General features: G+C 43.2%; 1 protein-coding gene across 1 annotated transcript in view; it reads right to left on the reverse strand.

Moving 5' to 3' along the window:
* Nucleotides 1–22,111, reverse strand: part of RAB3B (RAB3B, member RAS oncogene family) — a 61,191-nt gene that overhangs the window by 17,455 nt on the left and 21,625 nt on the right. Inside the window, exon 3 of the mRNA XM_024571249.4 lies at nt 1,006–1,124. Coding sequence (XP_024427017.1) covers nt 1,006–1,124 — 119 coding nt within the window. The remainder of the gene's footprint in view (nt 1–1,005; nt 1,125–22,111) is intronic.

The following is a 22,111-nucleotide window of genomic DNA, read 5'->3' on the forward strand; positions in this document are numbered from 1 at the left end:
ATGTAGAACATGGGGGTGCAGCAGGCAGCCTGCAAGGTCACTCTCAGCTCAAGGCCCCAAGATACAAACAGTGCTTCACATAGTCGAGTCCACTGTTCCTTGGGAAATGGGAAGTCCTCAAAGGGCAGCTGTTGGCAAAAGGAGCAGGAAAAAAGCTTAGCACTGCCCAGCCCTGCTGTTGTATCCGGCCTGCTCAGCCTCTCTGATTCCAAAGAACCACAGCACAGATGCGCCACCTTCCCCTATCCTCATCCTTTCCACTGATGGGGGCACAGGGTCCTGGCCCCTCCCTCTTATCTGTCCTTTTGCTCACGCTCCTCTCTCCCTGTAATTTATGCCCCAGGAAGAAAGATGGGTTGCTCAGAGGTTGTGCCACTGGGGAGCTGTGCTGACTTCCACTGTGAATTGAATCTTTACTTGATTTGGATGTACTCCTGGACCCTAACCAGCTCAGGGATAAACTTTGTAGGGAAGCAGTATGTAGATTCACTCACTATATGGCCAGAATGATCTTTCTAAAACATTAACCTGAACCTGTCGGTTCCCTGTTCAAATGTTATCACCTGTGGGATAAAATCCAAACTTCTTACTCCAGCACACAAAGTCCTTCATGACCTCTGCTCTTTCTATCCCCTATCTACCTTCTTGCCTTTGCACATCTCTATTTTTTCCTGTAACATTCTTATCCATTCACCACCCCCTGGCTAACTCCTGTTCATCTTACAACGTGCAGCGTATATGTCAGCAACTCCAGGACACCTTCCCTGACTCTCCAAGCTGCATCAGAGCCCTCCACTGGGGTCCCACAGCCCCGGTGACTCTCTTTATCACTGCACCTGTCACATGATATTTTCATTGTCTGTATGCTTCTCTGTCTTCTCTCATCCATGAATTCCTTGAGGACAGGAACCAATCTAATTCACCCAGATTTCTCTAGCCCACAGCACACTTTAGGTTTTCTTGAATAGTTCGATGAATGAATGAATGAATGAATGAATCTCATACCAATCTTGGACAGCATTGAAGGACTCCTCATTGGTGATGTCATACATCAGAATGAAGCCCATGGCCCCACGGTAATAGGCCGTGGTGATGGTCCGGTACCGCTCCTGCCCAGCTGTGTCCTGGGTGGAAAGAGGAAAGAGTCAGCCTCCTAGAAAGTTTGCTTTTGTTCCTAGAAAGTCCCCAGAACAATTAACTAATAGAAGCACCTATTATGTGTCCTGTATTTTACTTGGTGACTAGAACAAATGGTTTTTAAAACCTCATAGGAATGAATAAGGATATAATTAAAATCCCAACAGAAAAATGGGCAAGAGGACTGAACAACTCAAAGAAGAAATGTAAATGGATATTTATTATATAAAAAGGTTTTAACTATATTTTTAATTATAATTCCTACTATAGATTAGGTTATAGAGAGATGTGCAACCTCTCACTAGCTCATGGGAGTGGATCTTGGTTCAGTCTTTCTGGGGATCAATTTGGAAGTCTCAGGAGCATCAAAAATATCTGTACCCTTTGACCTAGAATTTTTCCTCCTAAAATGTTTTCCTACAAAATTAGCAAATCGGACAAATACCTAATCACAAAAATGTTTGTTATCACTTATTTCAGACAGTCAAAAAGTATCATCAACTTATAGATTCAACAATAGGAGCATGGTTAAAATGTAAAAATTTTTATACGTTTATCTTTGTAGGAATATTTAATGACATGGGACAATGGTTGTATTTCTGATATGATATCAATTTTTTAAATGTATTTGCAGAGAAGAAATCTGGAACAAAACACATCAAAAGTTAATAGTTTTTTTCTGTATGAGAGAGGAGAATTACCAGGACTTTCATTTTCTCCGTGTATTTTTATTTTCATTACAGTAAGCATGTATAACTCTTACATAAGGAGAAATAAACATTTTTACCAAAAAATAATTCCTAAGACAACTGTTTATTCCAAGCAGCTCACAGTTGCATTGGAAAGACAAACACACAAGCAAACTAGCCAAAACAGGCCCAACAGCGAAGTGTCTCTGGAGAACAATGGGATGCTTCCCAAAGGCTCACACAGTCCTCTCGTGAGGGGCCAGCCAGTCTCCTGTTTCATCACAGTTTTAGAATGTGTGATGCCTGACCATGTATAAGACATTTCCAATAAACAATAACACATATATTAGTTCTTTTAAATTTTATCAAATCCCTGTGAGGTTGGTGTTATTAGTATTTGCATATTGTAGCTGAGAATACAAAAAAACAGAGAGGGTAAGTGACTCTCCTAAGGTCTCAAAGCTAGTGACAAAAGCTATGCCTTAAATCCAGGATTTCTGATTCCAAGTCCAATGCACATACCAGTACACCTCAATCAATAAAAAATTTATTCACAGGCTCTTACTGGAGAGTATCTATAATGATAATGGGAACAATAATAACTACAGCATGACATTACTAGTACCTATGCTGCACCTATTATCCACAGACTTTAGGAAAACCCTGAAGGGTATATATTATTACTCCCTTTTACTGATGAGAAAAACTGAGGTTCAATGAGATTGCCCACTAAATATCAAAATTGTGATTCAAAACAAGTCTGTCTAACTCCTACACCTATTGAAGTATACTGCCTTGGCCAAGAACCATACTTTGGGTGATACAAAATGGAACAAGTACCATCCCTGCCCTCGGGAAGCCTCAGTAAAAGTGTGGAGGTGGCTAAAACATACCATATCAAACTGATAATTAGCAATAGGTACCAGTATGCTATCAGTACCAGATAAAGTGTGTACAGAAAATGTGCCACACAAGTCAGGTAAGGTAGGTAGCTTTATAAGGTGTCAATGCAGAGACAGTGTATCAGTTAGGATAGACTGAGTTATTCAGTAACGAGCAAGCACAAATTTCAACAGCTTAAACAGCAAGGTGTTATTTTTCATTGTTGTTACATATCCACTAAGGGTTAAGGATTGGCTGGGTGCTCTGATTTTTGCCCTCCTTATTCTAGGATAAAGACTGACAAAGCAGCTACCAGAGGAAAAGAAAGTACATGAGTTGCCCTGGCTGGTGTAGCTCAGTGGATTGAGCGTGGGCCTGCAAACCAAGGGGTTGGTTGCCGGTTAGATTCCCAGTCAAGGCACATGCCTGGGTTGCGGGCCAGGTCCCTAGTTGGGGGCACACGAGGGGCAACCACACATTGATGTTTTTCTCCATCTCTTTCTCCTTTCCTTCCCCTCTCTCTAAAAAATAAATAAATAACATATTAAAAAAAAGAAAGTACATGACTCATGTGTTGGTCTTAAAACTTCCACTTTTCTCATTTCACTGGCTCTGTCACATGCCCACACCCGAGAAAGTGCAATCCATGATATGCCCAAGAGGAGACAGCGTAATGACTCCCACAAGCGAATCTGTATGGAGCCCAGAAGCATTGCCTAAAGATGTGCTTATTTGGCAGTAGAAGAAGGACAACAGGGACTTTTCTAAAGAATTTTCCAAGCAGAGAAGTGAAGGAAAGGTATTTTATCAGAAGAAAGTTTTGTCAGTGAGCACTTTAGAAGAGCTCAGAGAATGATGGGAAATGGGTGAAGCTAGAAAGAGCTTTGAATGCTATGGCATGGGATTAACATGAATAAATCTAAATTTTAGAAAGATCACTGTGATGTGGAGAATGGGCTGGAAGGAGAAGACATGGGAAGCAGAAATGTTGGTTAGAAGAGCTTTGCAGTGGTTCATGTGAGACCTGATCGGGATTTGAATGAGAGTGGTAGCCACAGGGATGGAATAAACTCAGATGCAAGAGGTATTTAAGAGGTGAATTATAGACATGGTGACAGATGAGATGAGAAACCAAAGATAATGGTTATGTTTCTGGCAGGGCTCAGCTTCAGCATGTCCTCAGTCATTCAGCTCTGACCCAGATTTGCACAACATTACCCAGCCAAACAAAATCTGCATATAACACACCCACTATCCTTGGAGAGCCTGTGAATCACCATCTCCTGTCCATTTAATATGGTCTTTGGGTATCTTACCCTTCACCTCAAAAAGCTTCTCAGAGTACTACTTTTGACTACATACAATACCTCTCTCTAAGAGGTCTGGCAAATAGAATTTAGCTAGTGAATAAGTGAGTAGATGAATGAATTAATGAATGAATGAAGAGATGGATAAGTGAGTGAGTGAACATCTAACGCTGGGAATCTTAGGCACTACTGAGAGAAATATTCACTGTCTGCCATATCTACACAAAAGCTCTGTGTATGTGAACCTATGATACAGGGCAGCCGTATTTGATCCACCCCTCCCATGCCCTTGCCTCTGCTTCCTGACCTCCTCAGAGCCAACACCACAGATGAGACTTCTCCTGCAGATCTGCAGGGTCAGACCCTAAATCTTGTCTTCTAGGGTTTAGAAGTAAGCCACACTTCCACCCAGGCTGGCGATCTAGAGGCCCAGGTAGGATTTCTGAACAAATGCACTGCCTTTAGGTCTCAGCGCTTCTCACTCTGCCTGCATCATTCTGTTTTTCTGTGATAGTTTCTAGTCCCCCATCTCTGCCAGGAGCCTGGCCCTGTGCCCCAGGTTTTGACAGGAGAGTCCTGTCACCAGTTGATGTCCGATTAATTGGACATCCTGGTACAGAATGATTAAATGAGCTTGGACGTGGAATGGGTTTCATCTCTGTACTCCTAGTGCCTGGCACAGAGCTGGGAACACAATAGGGACTGAAGAACTAGTTGTTAAACAAAAAGGCCATATAGTTTTGAGGTTAAGAGCATGGTTTTTGGAGCTAAGATTGCTGGGTGTGAATCCCTGCTCCACCACTTACTAACTACATAATTACGGGAGGCAGCCTCTAAAACAGCTCCCAGTGACCACCATCTCCTGTGTTCATGCTCTTGTGTGAATCCCCTCCCCGGGCAATTTACCTTTTGGGGCCTTAGTTTCTTTTTCTCTAAAAATGGAAATAATAGCAATACCTTACTTCATAAAGTTATTGTCAAGATTAAGAAAGTTATATCCAAAAATGCCTGGAATTGTTCCTAGTACATAGTAAGTGCCTGATGGGCATCAGTTATTATTTTTGTATTTCCAGAGTCAGCCCCAGGAGCAGCTTCCCAGGCTCTGCCCAGCTGGAGCAGATGAGTCTCATGTCATATGTCACTTCCATCTCATTAAACCTGCCCATGGCTGCTGCCAGCCAGAGTCTCAACATGAAGCTTCCCTCAAAGAGTAGCAAATGGCCAGATAGAAAGGAAATGAACATATGTAAGAGTTGAGCAGGCCGTGGCCTAACTCCCACTCTGCCATTCACCACCTGTATGATTTTAGACAGCTTGGTTTTTTTCATCTCTCTGAGGCTTAGCTTCCTTGCATCTGGACTGGGAATAATAATGCCTACTTTGCAGGGCGTTTGTAATGAAATAATATGTTTTTTAAGTACCTAGATAATAGGAAATGAAGCATGGGAGTTTACCACTTCCATTATTATTTAATTTTTCCAAGCCTTAATTCCCTAATTGGTAAAGTGGTGATAATAAGACCAACCTTGAAGTTGTTATGTGAGGATTAGCAATAACGTATAAGTAGCACCTGGCAGAGTGCCAAGCACACAGTAGATTCTCAATAAAGCTCATAGTAGCTGCTGCTATTACTGTTGATATTGTTGTCATTGTTATTTCACCTAAAGATAAACAAGATTAGAAACACCAACAATCCAGGTGTCAAAATTCTGTACTCAGTGGAAAGAAAGTAGCCCAGAGAATAGTCCCTCCTCTATCTTTTATTTTTAAAAATCACTTTGATGAACATTGATTCCCCTCCCACTGATAAGAGTCAGAAATAGAACAAGAGAGGAGACAGGAAGGAGAAGAAAGTGGCATGACTCACTGGCTACTTGAGGAAAGAGACCAACCATGTCATCAAGAGCAATCAATTCACTTCTGAGAAACAGACATTCATTGAGTTCTTCATACGGGCAGAGCATTAAGCCAGAGAGTGGACACCAGGGTAAGCAAGCCACTGCTCTGGCCTCCAGTGTGGCAGACAGACACAGGAGCAGGGGGGAAGGGAGGCAACATCAGCTGATCACCGATTATGCGTTAGGCTCTTTGATAAGTGCTTAACATATGGGATCTCATTTATTATTTGTACTAACAAAATAAAACTGCTAGTTAAGTATTGTTATATGCCAGGCACTTTTCTTATTTTACTTAATTTTCAAAATAGCCTTGAAATACTGTCATTTCTATTTTACAGATAAGGAAAGGTTAACATTTTGCCTAAGATCTTGCAACCAGTTCATGGCCTACTGAGATTCAAGTCTGGGTCTCTCTGATTCCAAAGCCTGTGCTCTTCCCAGCATGCCCTTTACATGATTTCTGTTAATTGTTGCATCAGCCTGGAGAAGGAAAATTTCAGTCCCATTTTATATGTAAATTAACTGAAAGTCACAGAGATTAAGTAGATTGCTAGAGTCATGAACTATATAAGAAGGCAGACTAAAGATTCAAATTCCATCTGTGAATTTTTCAACACAACCTACAGCCCAGCCAGACTGTGTATTCTTGATCCCCTTCCACCCCGCAGGACAGGACCTAGCCCACTTCACGGCCTCCAGGATAGGAAGTCCTCCAACCATATCTAAGGCTTCCTGGGGCCAACAATCTCCCCTCCACCAGAGGTTAAGGCTGGAAATCACACACCAAGCTTAAATGGAAGACATGTGCCTGGCACAGAGGTTATATGTAACCAATGTTAGTTATCTTCTCTATCCTCCATTGCACAATCCATTTAAACAGACCATTCATTTCTTTTTGGAATTTCCTCATGGTTGCCCACTCTTATTTCTGATCCATGTTTCTGTTCACGCTATTCTCTCTGCCACATATGCCCTCTCCCAGCTCCTTCGCTTGTATTGACTATCATCAGGTTGTTGAATTCTAAAGTTAAAAGGAAACCTTAGCGGTTATTTAATCTACCCTCTCACTCAAAATAGGAATTTCTTCCATGACATACTTGTATTGAGTGTTTCCAATGTTGGATGCCCACCTTTGAAATGCAGCCATCCCACTGGTGGATAGTTCTGATTGTTAGAACATTTCTTCCCTCTGCTGAGCTGAAATCTGCATGTAGTCATTTCTATCCATTGATTTAATTTTGTTCTCTGGAGACACAAAGAATAAATCTAAATTTCACTCATCTGGTATCCCTCCAAATATTTAAATCCTGTGATTGTTTAGCTCTTAGAGTTTACAAAGTTTTTTCTTATTGTCTGAATTCCCAGAGGGCTCCTGTGAAAGAAGGACCAATATCCTCCTTCTACAAAAGCCTCAGCTGAGTGCTGAAAAGGTGAAGGACAGTGAATAATAAAAAGGGGCTTCTGGCTCCAAGAAACCAGTGTTCTTCGCACAAAGCTACATCTCTGATGTTTTAAATCACCTGTCACGGGGACCTTGACAATTAGCAGAATCATCACGACAACGATGGGAACTTGAAATGGTAACAACTGAAGGAAGGAAAATGCCTACTACTCTGGTGACTGGTACTGCTATCTTCAAACATCTAAAGTGCCTACTGGGGTTTTCCTTCTTTCCTTCTTTCTTTCAAACCTTCACTGGGTGTTGATTCTGTGGCAAGTGTTGGCTAGGTCCTGGAGATCATAGGATGAACAGGATACAATACCTGCTTGATTCACTGCATGGGGATTCTGAAGCCACAAGGCCCATTCCCTTAGAGACTTCATAGTGCCTTTCCTTGAAGCACCACCCTTTAGAGCTTAGCTCAAAATAGAAGCTGCCCTGACCCCCTGGCAAAGTCAAATGTTCCCACTACAGGCTCTCCTGGCACCATGTGCTTCTCCTTTGTAGCACTCATCCACACTGTAATTTTGTATTCATTTGTATAATTATTTGATTAAGGTCTTGTCTCCCCTGCCAAACTGCAAGTGCCATAAGAACAGGATGTCTGGTTTTGCTTATTATTGTGTCTGGCACAGCACTAGCATGTAGGATGGGAGAGGTTTCCAGTAAACACTTGTTGAAAGGATGAGTTTATTGGGTGTCTGCAACATTTTTGATAGAGCACACTGAATGTCAGATGGGTCATTCTAAAATCCAAAGTTCATCATCTCCTTCTCAGTCTAAATCCCTTCCCTGGCTTCACACAGTCCCCACAATGGGGTCCAAGCTTCTCAGTGGACATACAGACCCATTCCGCTCCTTCCCTCTTACTCTTCCACTCCGTGGGCCTGGTGTGCTGATGGGCTGAGCTTTGCCTGGAATCTCCTCTTTTATAATTCACAACTTATTCGAAAGCGACATGCTCTCTGAAGCCTTCTCTGACCTCATTTCCCTTCACAAAGTAAATTCCTTTTCTGCCCTTTTATGGTTTAGCATTATATCACTGCACACATCACATTTCTTATAATTACTGGCTTATTGATCTGTCTCTTTCAGGTTATGAGCATCGTGACCCAATCTTATATTTGGCTAAATCCCAGGCCCTCAACTATAGCATCTTATACATAGTAGACACTTAATAAAAATGCTGGTGAATGAAACCCACAGGCTGACAATGTGCTGAGTAGGGAAAACTCATTTAGGACCTCAGGGTTGGTTGGAAAAGGATCTGTGAGATCATACAAACCACCTCCTCTTTCTAGTTCTTTTCCATCTTACAGACAAAAGAGGGAGTCCCAGAGCAGTGGCAGACTTGGGAGGTCACACATCTAGTAAGAGGTTATCGCTGGAGTCTCTATCCCTGGATCCTGCCCTGTTATATATCTGATTTCCCCAGCCAGACTCCTCTCTCCCTTCTCTTCAATTCACTTCCTCCAGGCCAGATTGGGTGGGGGTTGAGGGGGTTGATGAGCATTAGGGAGGCAGGTAATGTGAGCTTCCAGGCTAGCTGTCCCCACACCCACCATCCAATCCACAGTTGCCAAGCTCCTAGCCCTTTGTATCTTGCAGCAGCTGGGAGAAGAAGCCGTAGTGTCCCAAGGGGATGGGAGGAAACCAGAGGGAGAGAGCTTTACAGGAAAGTTTAGTGGAGCCAGGTAGAAGCAGAGGACTGAGGAATGGAGAGCATGATCCCTTGTAGCTGGCTTGGTGTTGTACCCCTCTAACCTCAGTAGTATAGACCACACTATAGTTCACAAGCATTTTTGTTGCATCATGGAAGCCTAACAATGGCCCTGTGATACAGACTTTTTATAGCCAGAAGAAACCAGTCATCTTAGAGCTCATTAAGTCTGACAGCTTATTCTGCAAGTAGAGAAGCTGAGACCCAGAGAGGTAACGTGACTCTCCCAAGGTCATGCAGCTACTTACTTTCCATCTGGGCTGAGACTCCAACCCACATATTCTGACTCCACGTCCAGTGTTCTTTCCAGCATAAAATGTATTATTGTCACTATTGATTTATAGGTGAGAAAACTGAAGTTCAAGGGCACATAGCTAGTAACTGGTAGATCCTTGAGGGCAGAGGGCAGGAAAGATGCCATTGGACCCCAGGACTGGGGGTTATAAAGCACTTCCCTGCCCACTGGACTCCTATCTAACTCCTGAGGTCTAAGTCAAAGGGCACCTATTCTGGGAAGTTCTTTGGAATCCAGCATTGAAATTCATCCTCATTCCTCTGGGCTTCTACAAAATGTACTTGGGTCTTATTTTAGAGGCAATGGAATACACAATATTAGAGCTAGAAGGCCATTTACTAACACTTACTAAGCCTATGCTATGCCAGTGGAAAAGACCCATGTGATTCCTGACCTCAGAATTCTTAGTCTACCGGAGAAGTTGCCTCACATGTGACAGATCCTGTGGTAGGTATTTGTAGGGTCAACTCCCTCATTTACAGAAGGGAAACCAAGGCCCAGAAACATGAGTGCCCTGGATTTTTACTTTTGGCATTGATCTCTTATACACAACCCTCAAAAACTCAAAGCTCAAGACCTCTTACAGATAGGACAATTCATTTCCATGATTTCCACTAAGATATGGGCTCTACATTTTCCTTCAAGCAAGTAAGTTACAGGTCACAGGGCTTCCTTTCATTGCTCCTCAATATATTTGGCATATCTTAGGTGTTCAATACATATTTTTTGAGTGAATGGTCCATACCACCTATATCAGGGATTTGTTTCCACTCCCATCTAAGTGGAAACAAATTTAGACTGTGGGTTAGGGACTGTGACTTGATTTCTGAACCATCAGCAATGCCCAGAACAATGTCTGACACCTGGCAAATATTTTTAAAATAATGAATGTACAAACAAATGAATGAGAGAAGGATGGATAATGTAATCTCTCTGTTGCTCTAAGTAACAAAGATGACATCCCCAAACACACACTCCTCTTCTGGAAACCTCTTCTTTCCTCAGCTTCTGTGAAACTTCTCTCCATCAGTTCATTCCCCTCATCTTCTCCTGCTCCTGTTTTTGTCTCTCACACAGGCTCTTTATCCTCCCCTGGGCCCCTCACTTCCAAAGTTCAGATGGAAATTTCCAATGTCTGCTGGACATCTCCACTTAGTCTGAATATCTCTGGCTTGTACATAATTGACTGTTGATTATAACCTATTTCATTTGTGTTCTCTCCAGCAGATACACCCTCACCAGCACCCAGCACAGATCTGGGCACATAACAGGTATTTTAAAGGTACCTGCTGAATGAATCATCACCCATAACACTCCAGAGCTTTGGCATGGACAAATTTAGCATCAGAGTTGCCAACCCATTTTCTCCTCACTCTTTTTTTGCCTTCAATACATCAGCACCATTCAGAGCATTCAGAGAAGTCTCTCTGGGGAATTCACTTAATTTACCACCTGTGGTACCCTTTATGTGACTCACTCAACTCCTCTTCAAGATAGGAAGAGGTCGGGGAAGAAGTGAGGTGGGAGGGGGCTGGGAAGAAAAAGAGAAACTTGGAATAAGATTATACTTAATACATCCCTTCACAGCAAGTAAAGGGAGATGAGAGTCAGGTCTGTACTAAGGAATTGTTGGTAATAAAAATAGGACCCTTATAAGACAGTTTGCAGGAAACAAATGGTTAATAAGTATATAAATGATTGTTCAGTAAGTAATCAGAGAAATGCAGTTTGAAATGATGAGACACTGTGTTTTTAATGGAATTTTTATTTCTTTTTTTTTAGAGAGAGGGGAAGAGAGAGAGAAAGAGAGAGAGAGAAGCATCAATGTGTGGTTGCCCCTCGAATGCCCCCCAAGCCCCCCTCTGGGGACCTGGCCTGCAACCCAGGCATGTGCCTTGACTGGGAATCGAACTGGCAACCCTTTCCTTCACAGTCTGGAGCTTAATCCATTGAGCCACACCAGCCAGGGTAAGACACTATTTTTTACCTATTGAATTAGATAATATTTGAAGCTGACAAAGGTAGAGTAAAACAGGAATTTCACTATTGTGAAATTGTCTAAAGAAAATAATCTGAAACCTAGGAAATGTTTTATACATAAGCATGATCCGTGATCACGGAACATGATTCATGATGGCCCCAAACTAAGAAACGGTTAAATGTTCCAACAATGGAGAACAGCTCAGCTCAAGAGGCCAGTGATTGTGCCTCATTCTTTTACCACTGTTCAGAGTGCCCAACACATGGTAAGTGCAACAAATATTAATGAATGGATATGGTGCATCCTCCCTATAAAATACAGTGAGATCATTAAAACATATTCATAAAGATTTTCTAACAGTGTTAGTTATACTTACAATGCTATGTAAAAAAGCTGGATATAAAATTGAATGTATAGTGTGACCTAAACTATGTTTAAAATTCAGAAAAGAAACTGGAAAGAAACCAACCTAGTCAATAATGTTTTCTTCTTAATGCTTGTCTCTAATTTCAACATATTTTTTAATTGAGCATATATTACTTTACATGAAGAAAAACTAAACCCATAGTGAGAACTGGCAGTTGCTATTATTATTAATAGTCCAGGCAGAAGGGACTATGGGAAAAACATGGAGCACAAATCATAAGGTGATAATTGTGGATGGTTGATGGGGTCCCTGTAGTATTAGTCTGCCTACTTGAGGTAATGTTTGAAAATTTCTGTAATAAACAGCTAAAAAGAAAAAAGAAGTAAGGCCTGGAACAGCATGGCATCTGGGTAGAGTACAAACAGTTCTATTTTCACTGGAGTGTAAAATAAAATGTTTTATGGATTCTAAGGTGTCTGCTGTTTTACATTTTAGCAACCCTGAAATAAGGATGTATCTTACAGTTGATAGTGTTTTAGATTTCTGAAATACAGTGCATAAAATACTAGGTGGGGGAGAAAGTAGGTAGGCTGAAGCTGGAGCTGAAAGTGAGGCTGGAGCTAAATCATGGAGGTCTTGACGGCCAGATCAGGAGCTTGAACCCTGTCCTACAGAGAACAGGGAGCCGCTGAGGACATTCAGTAAGTGTGGGTTCTTAAGTGGTGAGGCCACTAAGGATGGGGGTCACAGCTGCTTAAGCCAAGGGCCAGGGAAGCTGGCCTTTGGGAGAAGTGTGTGAGGCTCCACTCTCCCCACCTTTTAGTCATCCCATTGAGTCCGGTTCTTTCCAGCTCTGCAGGGCAGAACCATTGGGTTGTCTGATAAAGTTGTCTTTCTCTCTCCAATCCCCCACGTTACTTCCATTGTCCCGATGATAAGAAACATTTCCCGCAAATTTGAGCCAGCACCAGAGCTGAAGTGAATGCCCATATGCCTGGGTTCTGACATGGCATTTCAAAACCTCAGCTTGGAGCCTGGCCCAGGGAACTACTTATAAACTCATTTCCAAACAGAGACATAAGAGTTAATATATAAGGGCAGGCAAGAGATTAGAAGGAAATTCTCAGGACTTCTGGAACAACTAGAGAGATAGTCCAGGACCTTCATCCCACCTGGGCTGTGCTTTCTCTTTGGTATCATAGCTGCTTTCTTTTGGGAGTTGGCCCAAGTCACCATAGCACACAAATTCCCTGAGGGTCATTTGCATACAGGTGCCAGAGTGTTCTAAATATAGGATAAACATTCAGCTCTGGAAAGCAAAGGCCTTGAAATTTACTTACAAGGGAGGAGAGGACAATCATCTGAGAGGGAGAGGAACCTGTCAGAGGCAGCCTGACAATAGTCAAGAGAGTCACATGTTGTAGGCTGGGCCTGGAGGCCTGGATATAATTTAATTCTATCACTAACTTGCTTTGGAGCTTATGAATACCCTACCCCCACCCACTCTGGGCCTTGGGTTTCAATTTTTATTTTTTTAAGTATATTTCATTGATTATGCTATTACAGTTGTGCCCCCCCTTTTTTTGCCCTTTTATCCCCCTCCACCCTGTATCCGCCATTCCACTAGCATCCCCCCCCCCACCTTAGTTCATGTCCATGGGTCATGCCTATAAGTTGTTTGGCTTCTCCATTTCCTATACTATTCTTATCTTCCCCCTGTCTATTTTGTACCTACCAGTTATGCTTCTTATTCCAGGTACCTTTTCCCCCATTCTCCCCAATCTACCTCCCCACTCATAACCCTCCATGTGATCTCCATTTCTGTGATTCTGTTCCTGTTCTAGTTGTTTGCTTAGTTTTTTTTTTTTTTTAAGGTTCAGTTGTTGACAGTTGTGTTTGTTGTTATTTTACCATTCATATTTTTTATCTTTTTTTTCTTAGATAGGTCCCTTTAACATTTCATATAATAAGGGCTTGGTGATGATGAACTCCTTTAACTTGACCTTATCTGGGAAGCACTTTATCTGCCCTTCCATTCTAAATGATAGTTTTGCTGGGTACAGTAATCTTGGATGGAGGTCCTTGCTTTTCATCACTTTGAATACATCCTTCCAGCCCCTTCTTGCTTGTAAGGTTTCTTTTGAGAAATCAGTTGAAATTCTTATGGGCACTCCTTTGTAGGTAACTGTGTTCTTTTCTCTTGCTGCTTATAAGATTCTCTCTTATCTTTAATCTTGGGTAACTTAATTATGATGAGTCTTGGTGTGTTCCTCCTTGAGTCCAATTTCTTTGGGACTCTCTGAGCTTCCTGGACTTCCTGAAAGTCTGTTTTCTTTACCAGATTGGGGAAGTTCTCCATTATTTTTTCAAATAAGTTTTCAATTTCTTGCTCTTCCTCTTCTCCTTCTGGCATCACTATGGTTTGGATGTTGCAACGTTTAAAGTTGTCCCAGAGGTTCCTAAGCCTCTCCTCATTTCTTTGAATTCTTGTTTCTTCATTCTGTTCTGGTTGAATGTATACTTCTTCCAAATCGTTGATTTGAGCCCCAGTTTCCTTCCCTTCGCTGTTGGTTCCCTATATATTTTTCGTTACTTCCCTTTGCATAGCCTTCACTTCTTCCTTGATTTTATGTCTGTACTGTGAGAACCATTTCTGTGAGAATCCTGATTACCAGTGTTTTGAACTCTGCATCCAATAGGTTAGCTATCCCCTCATTGCTTAGTTCTTTTTCTGGAGTTTTGATCTGTTCTTTCATTTGGGCCATATTTCTTTGTCTTGGCTTGCACCTGTTATGTTGTAAGGGGTAGAGCCTTAGGTATTTGCCAGGGTGGGGAAACTCATGGGGCTGCATTGTGGTGCTGTATCTGGGGGAGGGGTCAGAGAAGGAACAATACCACTTGCTTGGCTCTCGCCAGCTTTCAGTCACTTCTCCTGCTACCCACAAGCAAATTGAGCCCTTCTGGTACTGATTCCCAGGTGGGTGGTTTTGTGTATGTTCTAGGACCCTGTGGGTCTCTCCAACAAACTCTCCCATGAGGCTGGGAGTTTCTCTCCCTGCCACAACCCCCACAGGTTTTTACAGCCAGAGGTTTTGAGGCTTTAGTTTCCCACACTGGAACCCTGGATTGTGCAGTCTGTCTTGCCCCCCAGTTGTTCCTCCTGGTTTATCCATATGCTAATATCAGACCGCCAGTTCCTCCAGCCACAACCTTGCTATGTGTCCTCTCAGCTCCATCAACCCGTCTCTGCCCCTCCTACCAGTCTGGAAGAATGTTTCTTCTTTAACTCCTTGATTGTCAGAATTCCATACAGTTCAGTTTTCTGGTAGTTCTGGCTGTTTTTGTTTTTAAATTTGTTGTTGTCCTTCTTTTGGTTGTGTGAGGAGGCAAAATGTATCTACTTATGCTTCCATCTTGGCCAGAAGTCTGATTTTCCCATTTTTAAAAAGGAATATTACACTAGATGATTTTTATGGCCACTTGTAGCTCTAATGAGTCAGGATAAATAGTAATAATAATAATTGCTAACATGAATTGAGTATTTACTAACTGCCAGGAACTGTGACAAGTGCTTTTCATGTGTTACTTTGTCAATCTTCACAACCAGCTCTTTGAGGTGAGTAGGACAAAGAAACTGAGGCACAGAAAAGTTAAGTACTTGTACAATTTAGCAAATGTTGGAGCTATGAGTTTGACCCCTGTGCCATACTGCTTTTCAGGGGTGCTCCACTTACGCCTGATTTTCTAACCTAACAGATTCACTGCCTTAAGCTCATGCTATCCCTCCCATTCTTTCTCACTATCCTGGGCTACTCCCCAGGTCCCAAACATTGTGTTCCTCAAAAATCTCTGTGCTTTTCTCATATTGTTCCCTCTGCCTGGAATAGCCTGACCTCTGTACTGCCGAACCAGTCACTACTTACCAGTCAGAATTCAGCGCAAATGCTTCCTCCTCAATAATTCACATTTTCCCCAATACCCACAGGCAGAAGTAACGAGTGGCTCTCCATTTATTGACACTTAGAGTGTGGCTAGCACTGTGCTAATTTGTACAACTTTCTGAGAGAGGTTCCTTTATCATACCCACTTTACAGATGAAGTTACTGAGACTCAGAGGCTAAATACTTGCCTAAGTGATACCAGCGTAACCGGCCAGGGCTAGGAGTGTAAGTTTGGCAGGAGCAGAGGGGAGGGGCGACAGGGGCAACACCACATTGCCCCAGTAACCAAGCTAGCACATGACAACAGATTTCCCACCCCCGGAAAAGACTCTGCAGGAGAAAGTCATTGCACTGAGCATGAGCAAGGCTATTGAAATGTTTGGCTAAGGGAAAGAAACCCTTCTACTCCCTGCTAGTCCCTGGGTGGGAGTGAGACCAGAGGATGTAGCCACATGTACTGTGAAGGTCAAGATGGCAGCAGGAGGAGGCATTGTGCCTAAGAAACACCTGTCAGTCTAACCTGGGAAAAAGTTGGGATTGGTTGGAGGGCCAACTAGAGTATAGGAAGTTTAGGCTGGGAGTCATAAGATGAGGGAAGGCAGAAATGTGCTCTCTTTGACCTATCTCATGGCAGTGTGGGCTAGGGCTTGTGGGACATTTCTGGCCCTGGAAGCCACAAGCTGTGTGGCTGATGGCAGCTCCAGCAACGCATGCAGACTTGAGGAAGGAGCCTTAAGCTGGAGAGCCACCTGCTTAGCTGCCTCAGGCTCCAAAGGAAAGATAAGGATGGAGCAGGAATTCTGGGCATTGTTCTGGTCTTTGGTCTTTTGGGGGAGTGGTTGGGTTTTGTTTGTGTTTTGCAGAAGAAATGTGCCTGAAGACAGGGAGTCCCCTATCCTTCCATATAGAGCAGCATTTTAATAAAGACCTCTTTCCCTCCTCACCAACCTCTGTCTCCAGAATTTGTCTGTGGGTGGTGGCAGGCAGCTGAACCTCAGTTTTATTTGTTAACATAAGGTCATATAGGTGATAAAGATCTGTACTAGTCAGCTTGACCTCACAGCCTTCCCAACGTCTATCCTACCCTCTAACAAAATACTGGATGAATTGCCAAAATGTTTATCTCCTCCACAAGACTATATACTCTTTAGTTTTGTTTTTTGGGTTTTTGTTTTGTTTTCTTTTGTTTTAGGATGGACTGAACTGCTAGGAGGAAATTTGGAGCAGCATACCTGGAGAAAAAAAATCAGGCTAGAGTTAGAACCTGTAGGGGAAGTCAAAGATGCAATATGGCTCTCGCATAAAGGCATCTGGGAAATGTTGGACTCTGTTTAACCTGTGACTGTTTAACTCTTTGTAGCCTCAGGCTTGGCTGACTACCCAAAAAGCTTTAATGCTGCCCAAAGTTAAACGCCATGCCCCCAAGAAGGAAGATAATGAATGTACAGAGTGTGGATAACTGCCTGATATTTTCCATTAACTCAGAAATGCATTGTTCTTTCTGGAGGTCTAAGTGACTATCCACTATATGGATTTACTATGAGCCCCCTATATAAAAAAGAGACCATGTCCTGGAAGAGGTTAGATTTTTTCCAAACCACCACTGGGAGCTGCTTTGCCTGTGTATATAAGTTTCTCCCACTTAAGCTTTTATGAATTTCAATAAGGCTACATGTCAGTTCTTTGGAATCAATCCTGAATTTAGACTTTTGGGACTTTCCCCCAACAGAACCAAACTAAAAACAAAAAAGATGAAGTCTCTCACTCTGTCTATTCTTTGTCACTTTAAATCCCTTTGGAAACAAGACAATTTTTTTTAAATTCTATACTTTGGCATCCACTTTTGTTCCCATCTCAAGAGTTAGGATTACTTCCTCCAAGAAACCTCTTAAAATCCTCATTCTTATCATTCCCTTAATTTTAGTGTTCTTTCAGCACTTATGTGTCATTATTTAAACACTGTAAGCATTTAATAAGTGTGTACTGTTGAGAGGTAGTGGTAAGAGTATGAATTTGGGGTCAAGCAAATCTGAGTTCAAAATCCAGCTCTGCCACTTCCTGGCATGTGACCTGGCACCTGACTTTCTGAGCTGATTCATTAGCTGCATAGTAGAGTTGATAATAATATCCTTTTCTGGGTATTGTTGGGAGGGTAAAATGAGATAAGTGTTGTGGCAGTGCTTGGACAGCTGTAAAGCTCTGTATAACCATTAGTCATGTTTATTCAATTTACAGCTTGCCCTCGATAACTGCACTCTTCCCCTGATGCCACATCCAGGACAGGCCTCAGACTCCCAGGGAGCTGGAGGTAGAGGGAAGTGCAAGGAGGGAGGAGGCCAAAAAGGAGGGCTGGAAACTGTCTGAGCAAACTTCCACTGAAAGGAAATTAAAGGGCTAATTATGCCTCAGCTGGTGGTAAATTTGCAGGCCAGCCTTTGGGCTCAATCAGTTGACACAGCAACATAGCAGTGGGGGAGGACAGTATTCTGAGAGGGCATTTCCTGTCCTTATGATGTCCAACCTCAGAATCAGCTCTGATTTTCTCTATTCACTCTCTCTGTTCTCTCTTACTGCCTTTATCTTTTCCTCCAAATCCTACCAGAGGAAACTGAAGGGTTCAGCCAATTTACAGTGCTGTCGGTTCAGCCTGGAGCCCTATTTTAAAACAGTCCCTGTGGACAAGGCTAGGATATACTGGGTTGGCTCCAGTATGACCCTTAATTGATGTTCAGTGTTAGGTCTCCCTTTTTACATGCAGAAACAGTGTGGTCCACTGGGAAGAACCTAGGCTTGAGAGTGAGTCACAAAAGCCTGGGTTCAAGTCCCACTTAACCCATTTACCAGCCATGTGACCTCTGGTAAAGTAAAACACTTCACCTCTCTGGGCCTCAGTGTACTCATGTGTATAACAAGGATGACAAGCCCTCCTTTCAGGATCAAATGAGATCACGAATGTGTGTGATGAACTGACCAGACTGGGCCCACATGGCTGAGAGGAAAGCAGGTGAGGAAGCAGCATGCCTTCTCTACAGAGTCTAACAGTGTCCAGGGGTGTCCAACCTTTTGGCGTCCCTGGGCCACACTGGAAGAAGTGTTGTCTTGGGCTACACATTAAATATTTACATTACGACATGTAATCACAAAAAAAATCTCAAAATGTTTTAAGTAAATTTATGATTTTGTGTTGGGCCGCATTCATAGCCATCCTGGGCCACATGTGGACTGCAGGCCACAGGTTGGACACCCCTAGGAGCCTCAGACCTCCCAGTCACTGAGTGGCAGAAGTGGTCAAAGGAGGTTCCTGAGAGAGGCAAAACATGGTCGGCCCAAGAGAAAGGTCATATTCCAGGTACAGGGAGAATAGCTGGCCTTGACTTTAAGAGGCAGAAAGCCACAGCCTGAATACTCTCTTTCATTCTGCTAATCCCTGCTGAATGCTTACTCTCAGCCTGGCCCTGAGCTGTACACAAGAATCAAGCTCCTCAGGGAACTTGCAGTCTGGGAGAAAGACAGACACAGTCCAGATAGTTACAACACAGCTGGTAGGTGTGGGAAGGAAAGGAGGAGCCCTTAACCCAGGCTATGGGAGAGGTGGGTCAGCAAAGGATCCCCAGAGGAGGTTATACTTGAACTGAGTGTTTAACGTCAAATGGAAATTTGCAGATGGAAATGGGAAGGAGGGCTACTCTTAGGGAAAAGGGAAAGCAGGAAGCAAACGAAGGCACCCTAAGTCTCACAGCCCTGACAATTAGATGTAATGTGGTGCCCTGGGTAAAATCCTGGAACAGAAAAGCAATATTAGGTAAAAACTAAGGAATCTGAATAAACTATGGACTTCAGTAAATAATAATGTATCAATATCAGTTAATGAGAACAATGTACTATACTAATGTAAAATGATAATTGGCAAAAATGGGCATGGTGTAAAACGGAACTCTGTTGCCTTCTTTGCAATTTTTCTATAAATCTAAAACTGTTCTAAAATATAAAGTTTTGCTCTTTTGGGTTTTGTGTGTGCGTGCGTGCATCCTGTGTTTCGATTGTGGGTTTGAAGAACATGTGAGTGGAGCATAGACTGATTGAAGGGTAAGTGACTGAAGACAGGGCTGGGGAGGCAAGAAAGGACCCAGAGTGCCTGGCAAAGGACTTTATTAGTATCAAGGATCAGCCCTCCCTGGATTTTAAGCAATGAGTGACAGCATCAGAGAGCAAATGGAGGAAACAGGCTAGAGCAGGGAGATCCATTTGAGCTGCTACTACAGTCTAAGGGGGAAGATAAATTTTATGGAATGGAAATGAGGAGCAAATGCATTCAAGAGAAATCTGGGAGGGGGAATTGATAGTTCTTATGGGATGAGTAGGACAAAAGCTAAGGGGAATAAAGGAGGACCCTCAGTTTTGAGCTGGGTGCTCAAGACAGGGAGCATAGACATTCCCTTGGACCTGACCTTGCCTCGTCTCCCCTCTCCTCCACCCTTACCCCTGGGCCTGAGCTCGGAGCCTCTGCCATCATTAGCACAAAGTCGACAGACTTCACAGAGGAAAGTGAGAAGCACAGGAGAATAGAGAGGATAAGAGTTTCCAGCTGTCACCTGGCAACTCAAGGTGTGGGGCAGTGGTGTGGGGGAAGGGAGAATTTGCAGAAGGAAGGAATTATAAATCCTCAGTTGAATGGCCTCCCCTACTCCCACCCCTGCCCTTAACAATACATCAGACAGGATCCAAGTAAGCTAGCAGAATCTCCCATCTTTGAAGGCACCTGGGTGTCTTCAGCGGCAGAGTACTGCTTCTGTCTCCACCCACTGAAAATGGGGGAAAAGGGCCATGAGTCATATCTAATTTCTCTACCTTCTGGTTAGAGCCACAGCTGGCAATCTTAAAAGTGGTCGTAACCAAGATTAGTCACAACAGTGTGGCACAATAGAACACTCATGAACGTATCCAGTTCTACCACTCACTGTGTAACTTTAAGCAAATGTATTGAGCATCTAACAAGTTACAGGCACCATGTAGGTCCTCTCCTTACAGTGTCTCCTTTCATCTTTATGGCACTACAAAGAAGTAGCCATACACAGCATTCCAATTTTTCAGTTGAGGAAACTCAGGTTCAGAAACATTGTTCCTTGTCACCTGTGTTCCTTCTCCTTATACCACAGCTGAGCTAACCAAGCTCCCACCCCTCCCCTCACACTCCAGGACGTGAAGCAGCTCCTCACAGACCACTACATTAAGAGCCAAGCCACTTAATTACATACCACTGCTGAACAACCGTGGTGGCCATTAGAATCCCTTGTGAAGTAGTAGTGGAGTGGACAGAAGAGGGCTGGTAGAAAGGGAGGGGAGCTGGAAAGCAAACAGGAGACAGTTTGCAACAAATAAACCATCCCTGTCTGACAGCGTTTGCTTGGAGGCTCCAAATTTCAGCTGTGACAAGAACTCTCACTCTCAGCCCCCTGCGAGGTCCCTGGTGTGTATGACAGGGCAGCAGGCAGCTGTGTATGAAAAGAACACAGGCTGTGGTGGCGGATAGCCCTAATTGTGAATCCCAGCTGTGCCATTTACTAGTCTTGGTAAGATTTGGCCAAATTCCTTAACTTAGTCTAAGTTTCCTCACCTTTTCTGTGCAGAATAGTTGCGATGATTACAAAAAAAGCATATGAAGCACCTACACAACATAGAGTTGCTGCCCGATAAATTATAACTCTTCAACGTTTTCACCATCTGTTGTGTACTTTTGAAGCGCCCATGTCCTTACCTATATGAGGATATAACAAGGAGGGGAGAGACTCAGGACAGCGGCATAGCCGAGTTTCGAAGTCAGATTGCTCTCAGCTCAAATCTGGGCTCTGCCTCTTGCTATCTGAGTGAACCTGGGGAAGCCAGGACACCCGTTTACTTACCTGTGCAACAGGGATCATGACAGCAGCTGGCTGTGAGCACAGTGCTGGTACTAGCCGGTGCCACTGCCTGCCTACACCAACCCTTTGGGAGACGTTATCAGCCCCATTTTACGGGAGAGGATTTTTACATCAATGGTAGTGGCCATAACAATTATTGATATGTGAAATGGAGAGGGACACCAGGCATTCCCTTCACCAGCCTCTGGACCCCTAAAAGCAGGAATCAAGAAAACTCAAGGCTCCCACCCCTCCTCCTACACAACCACTGCTTGCCCTGGGGCCATCTGTCTGCGTACTGCTGCACCTTTTATCCCTCCACGTCAGTCAGGCAAGAAGCCCAAGTCTCATCCATGCTGTTGCAAAGGGTATAAGCTCTTTCTTTCTCTCTGCTGCATAGAATTCCATTGTGTAAATATACCATAGTTTTTGGATCCACTCGTTTGCTGATGGGCACTTCGGTTGCTTCCAGTACTTGGCTATTGTTAATTGTGCTGCTATGAACATTGGGGTGCACAGGTTCTTTTGGATTGGTGGAGGGACAAATACCATATGA

Source organism: Desmodus rotundus, chromosome 3 (assembly GCF_022682495.2).
Source record: "Desmodus rotundus isolate HL8 chromosome 3, HLdesRot8A.1, whole genome shotgun sequence".
Classification (NCBI taxonomy): domain Eukaryota; kingdom Metazoa; phylum Chordata; class Mammalia; order Chiroptera; family Phyllostomidae; genus Desmodus; species Desmodus rotundus.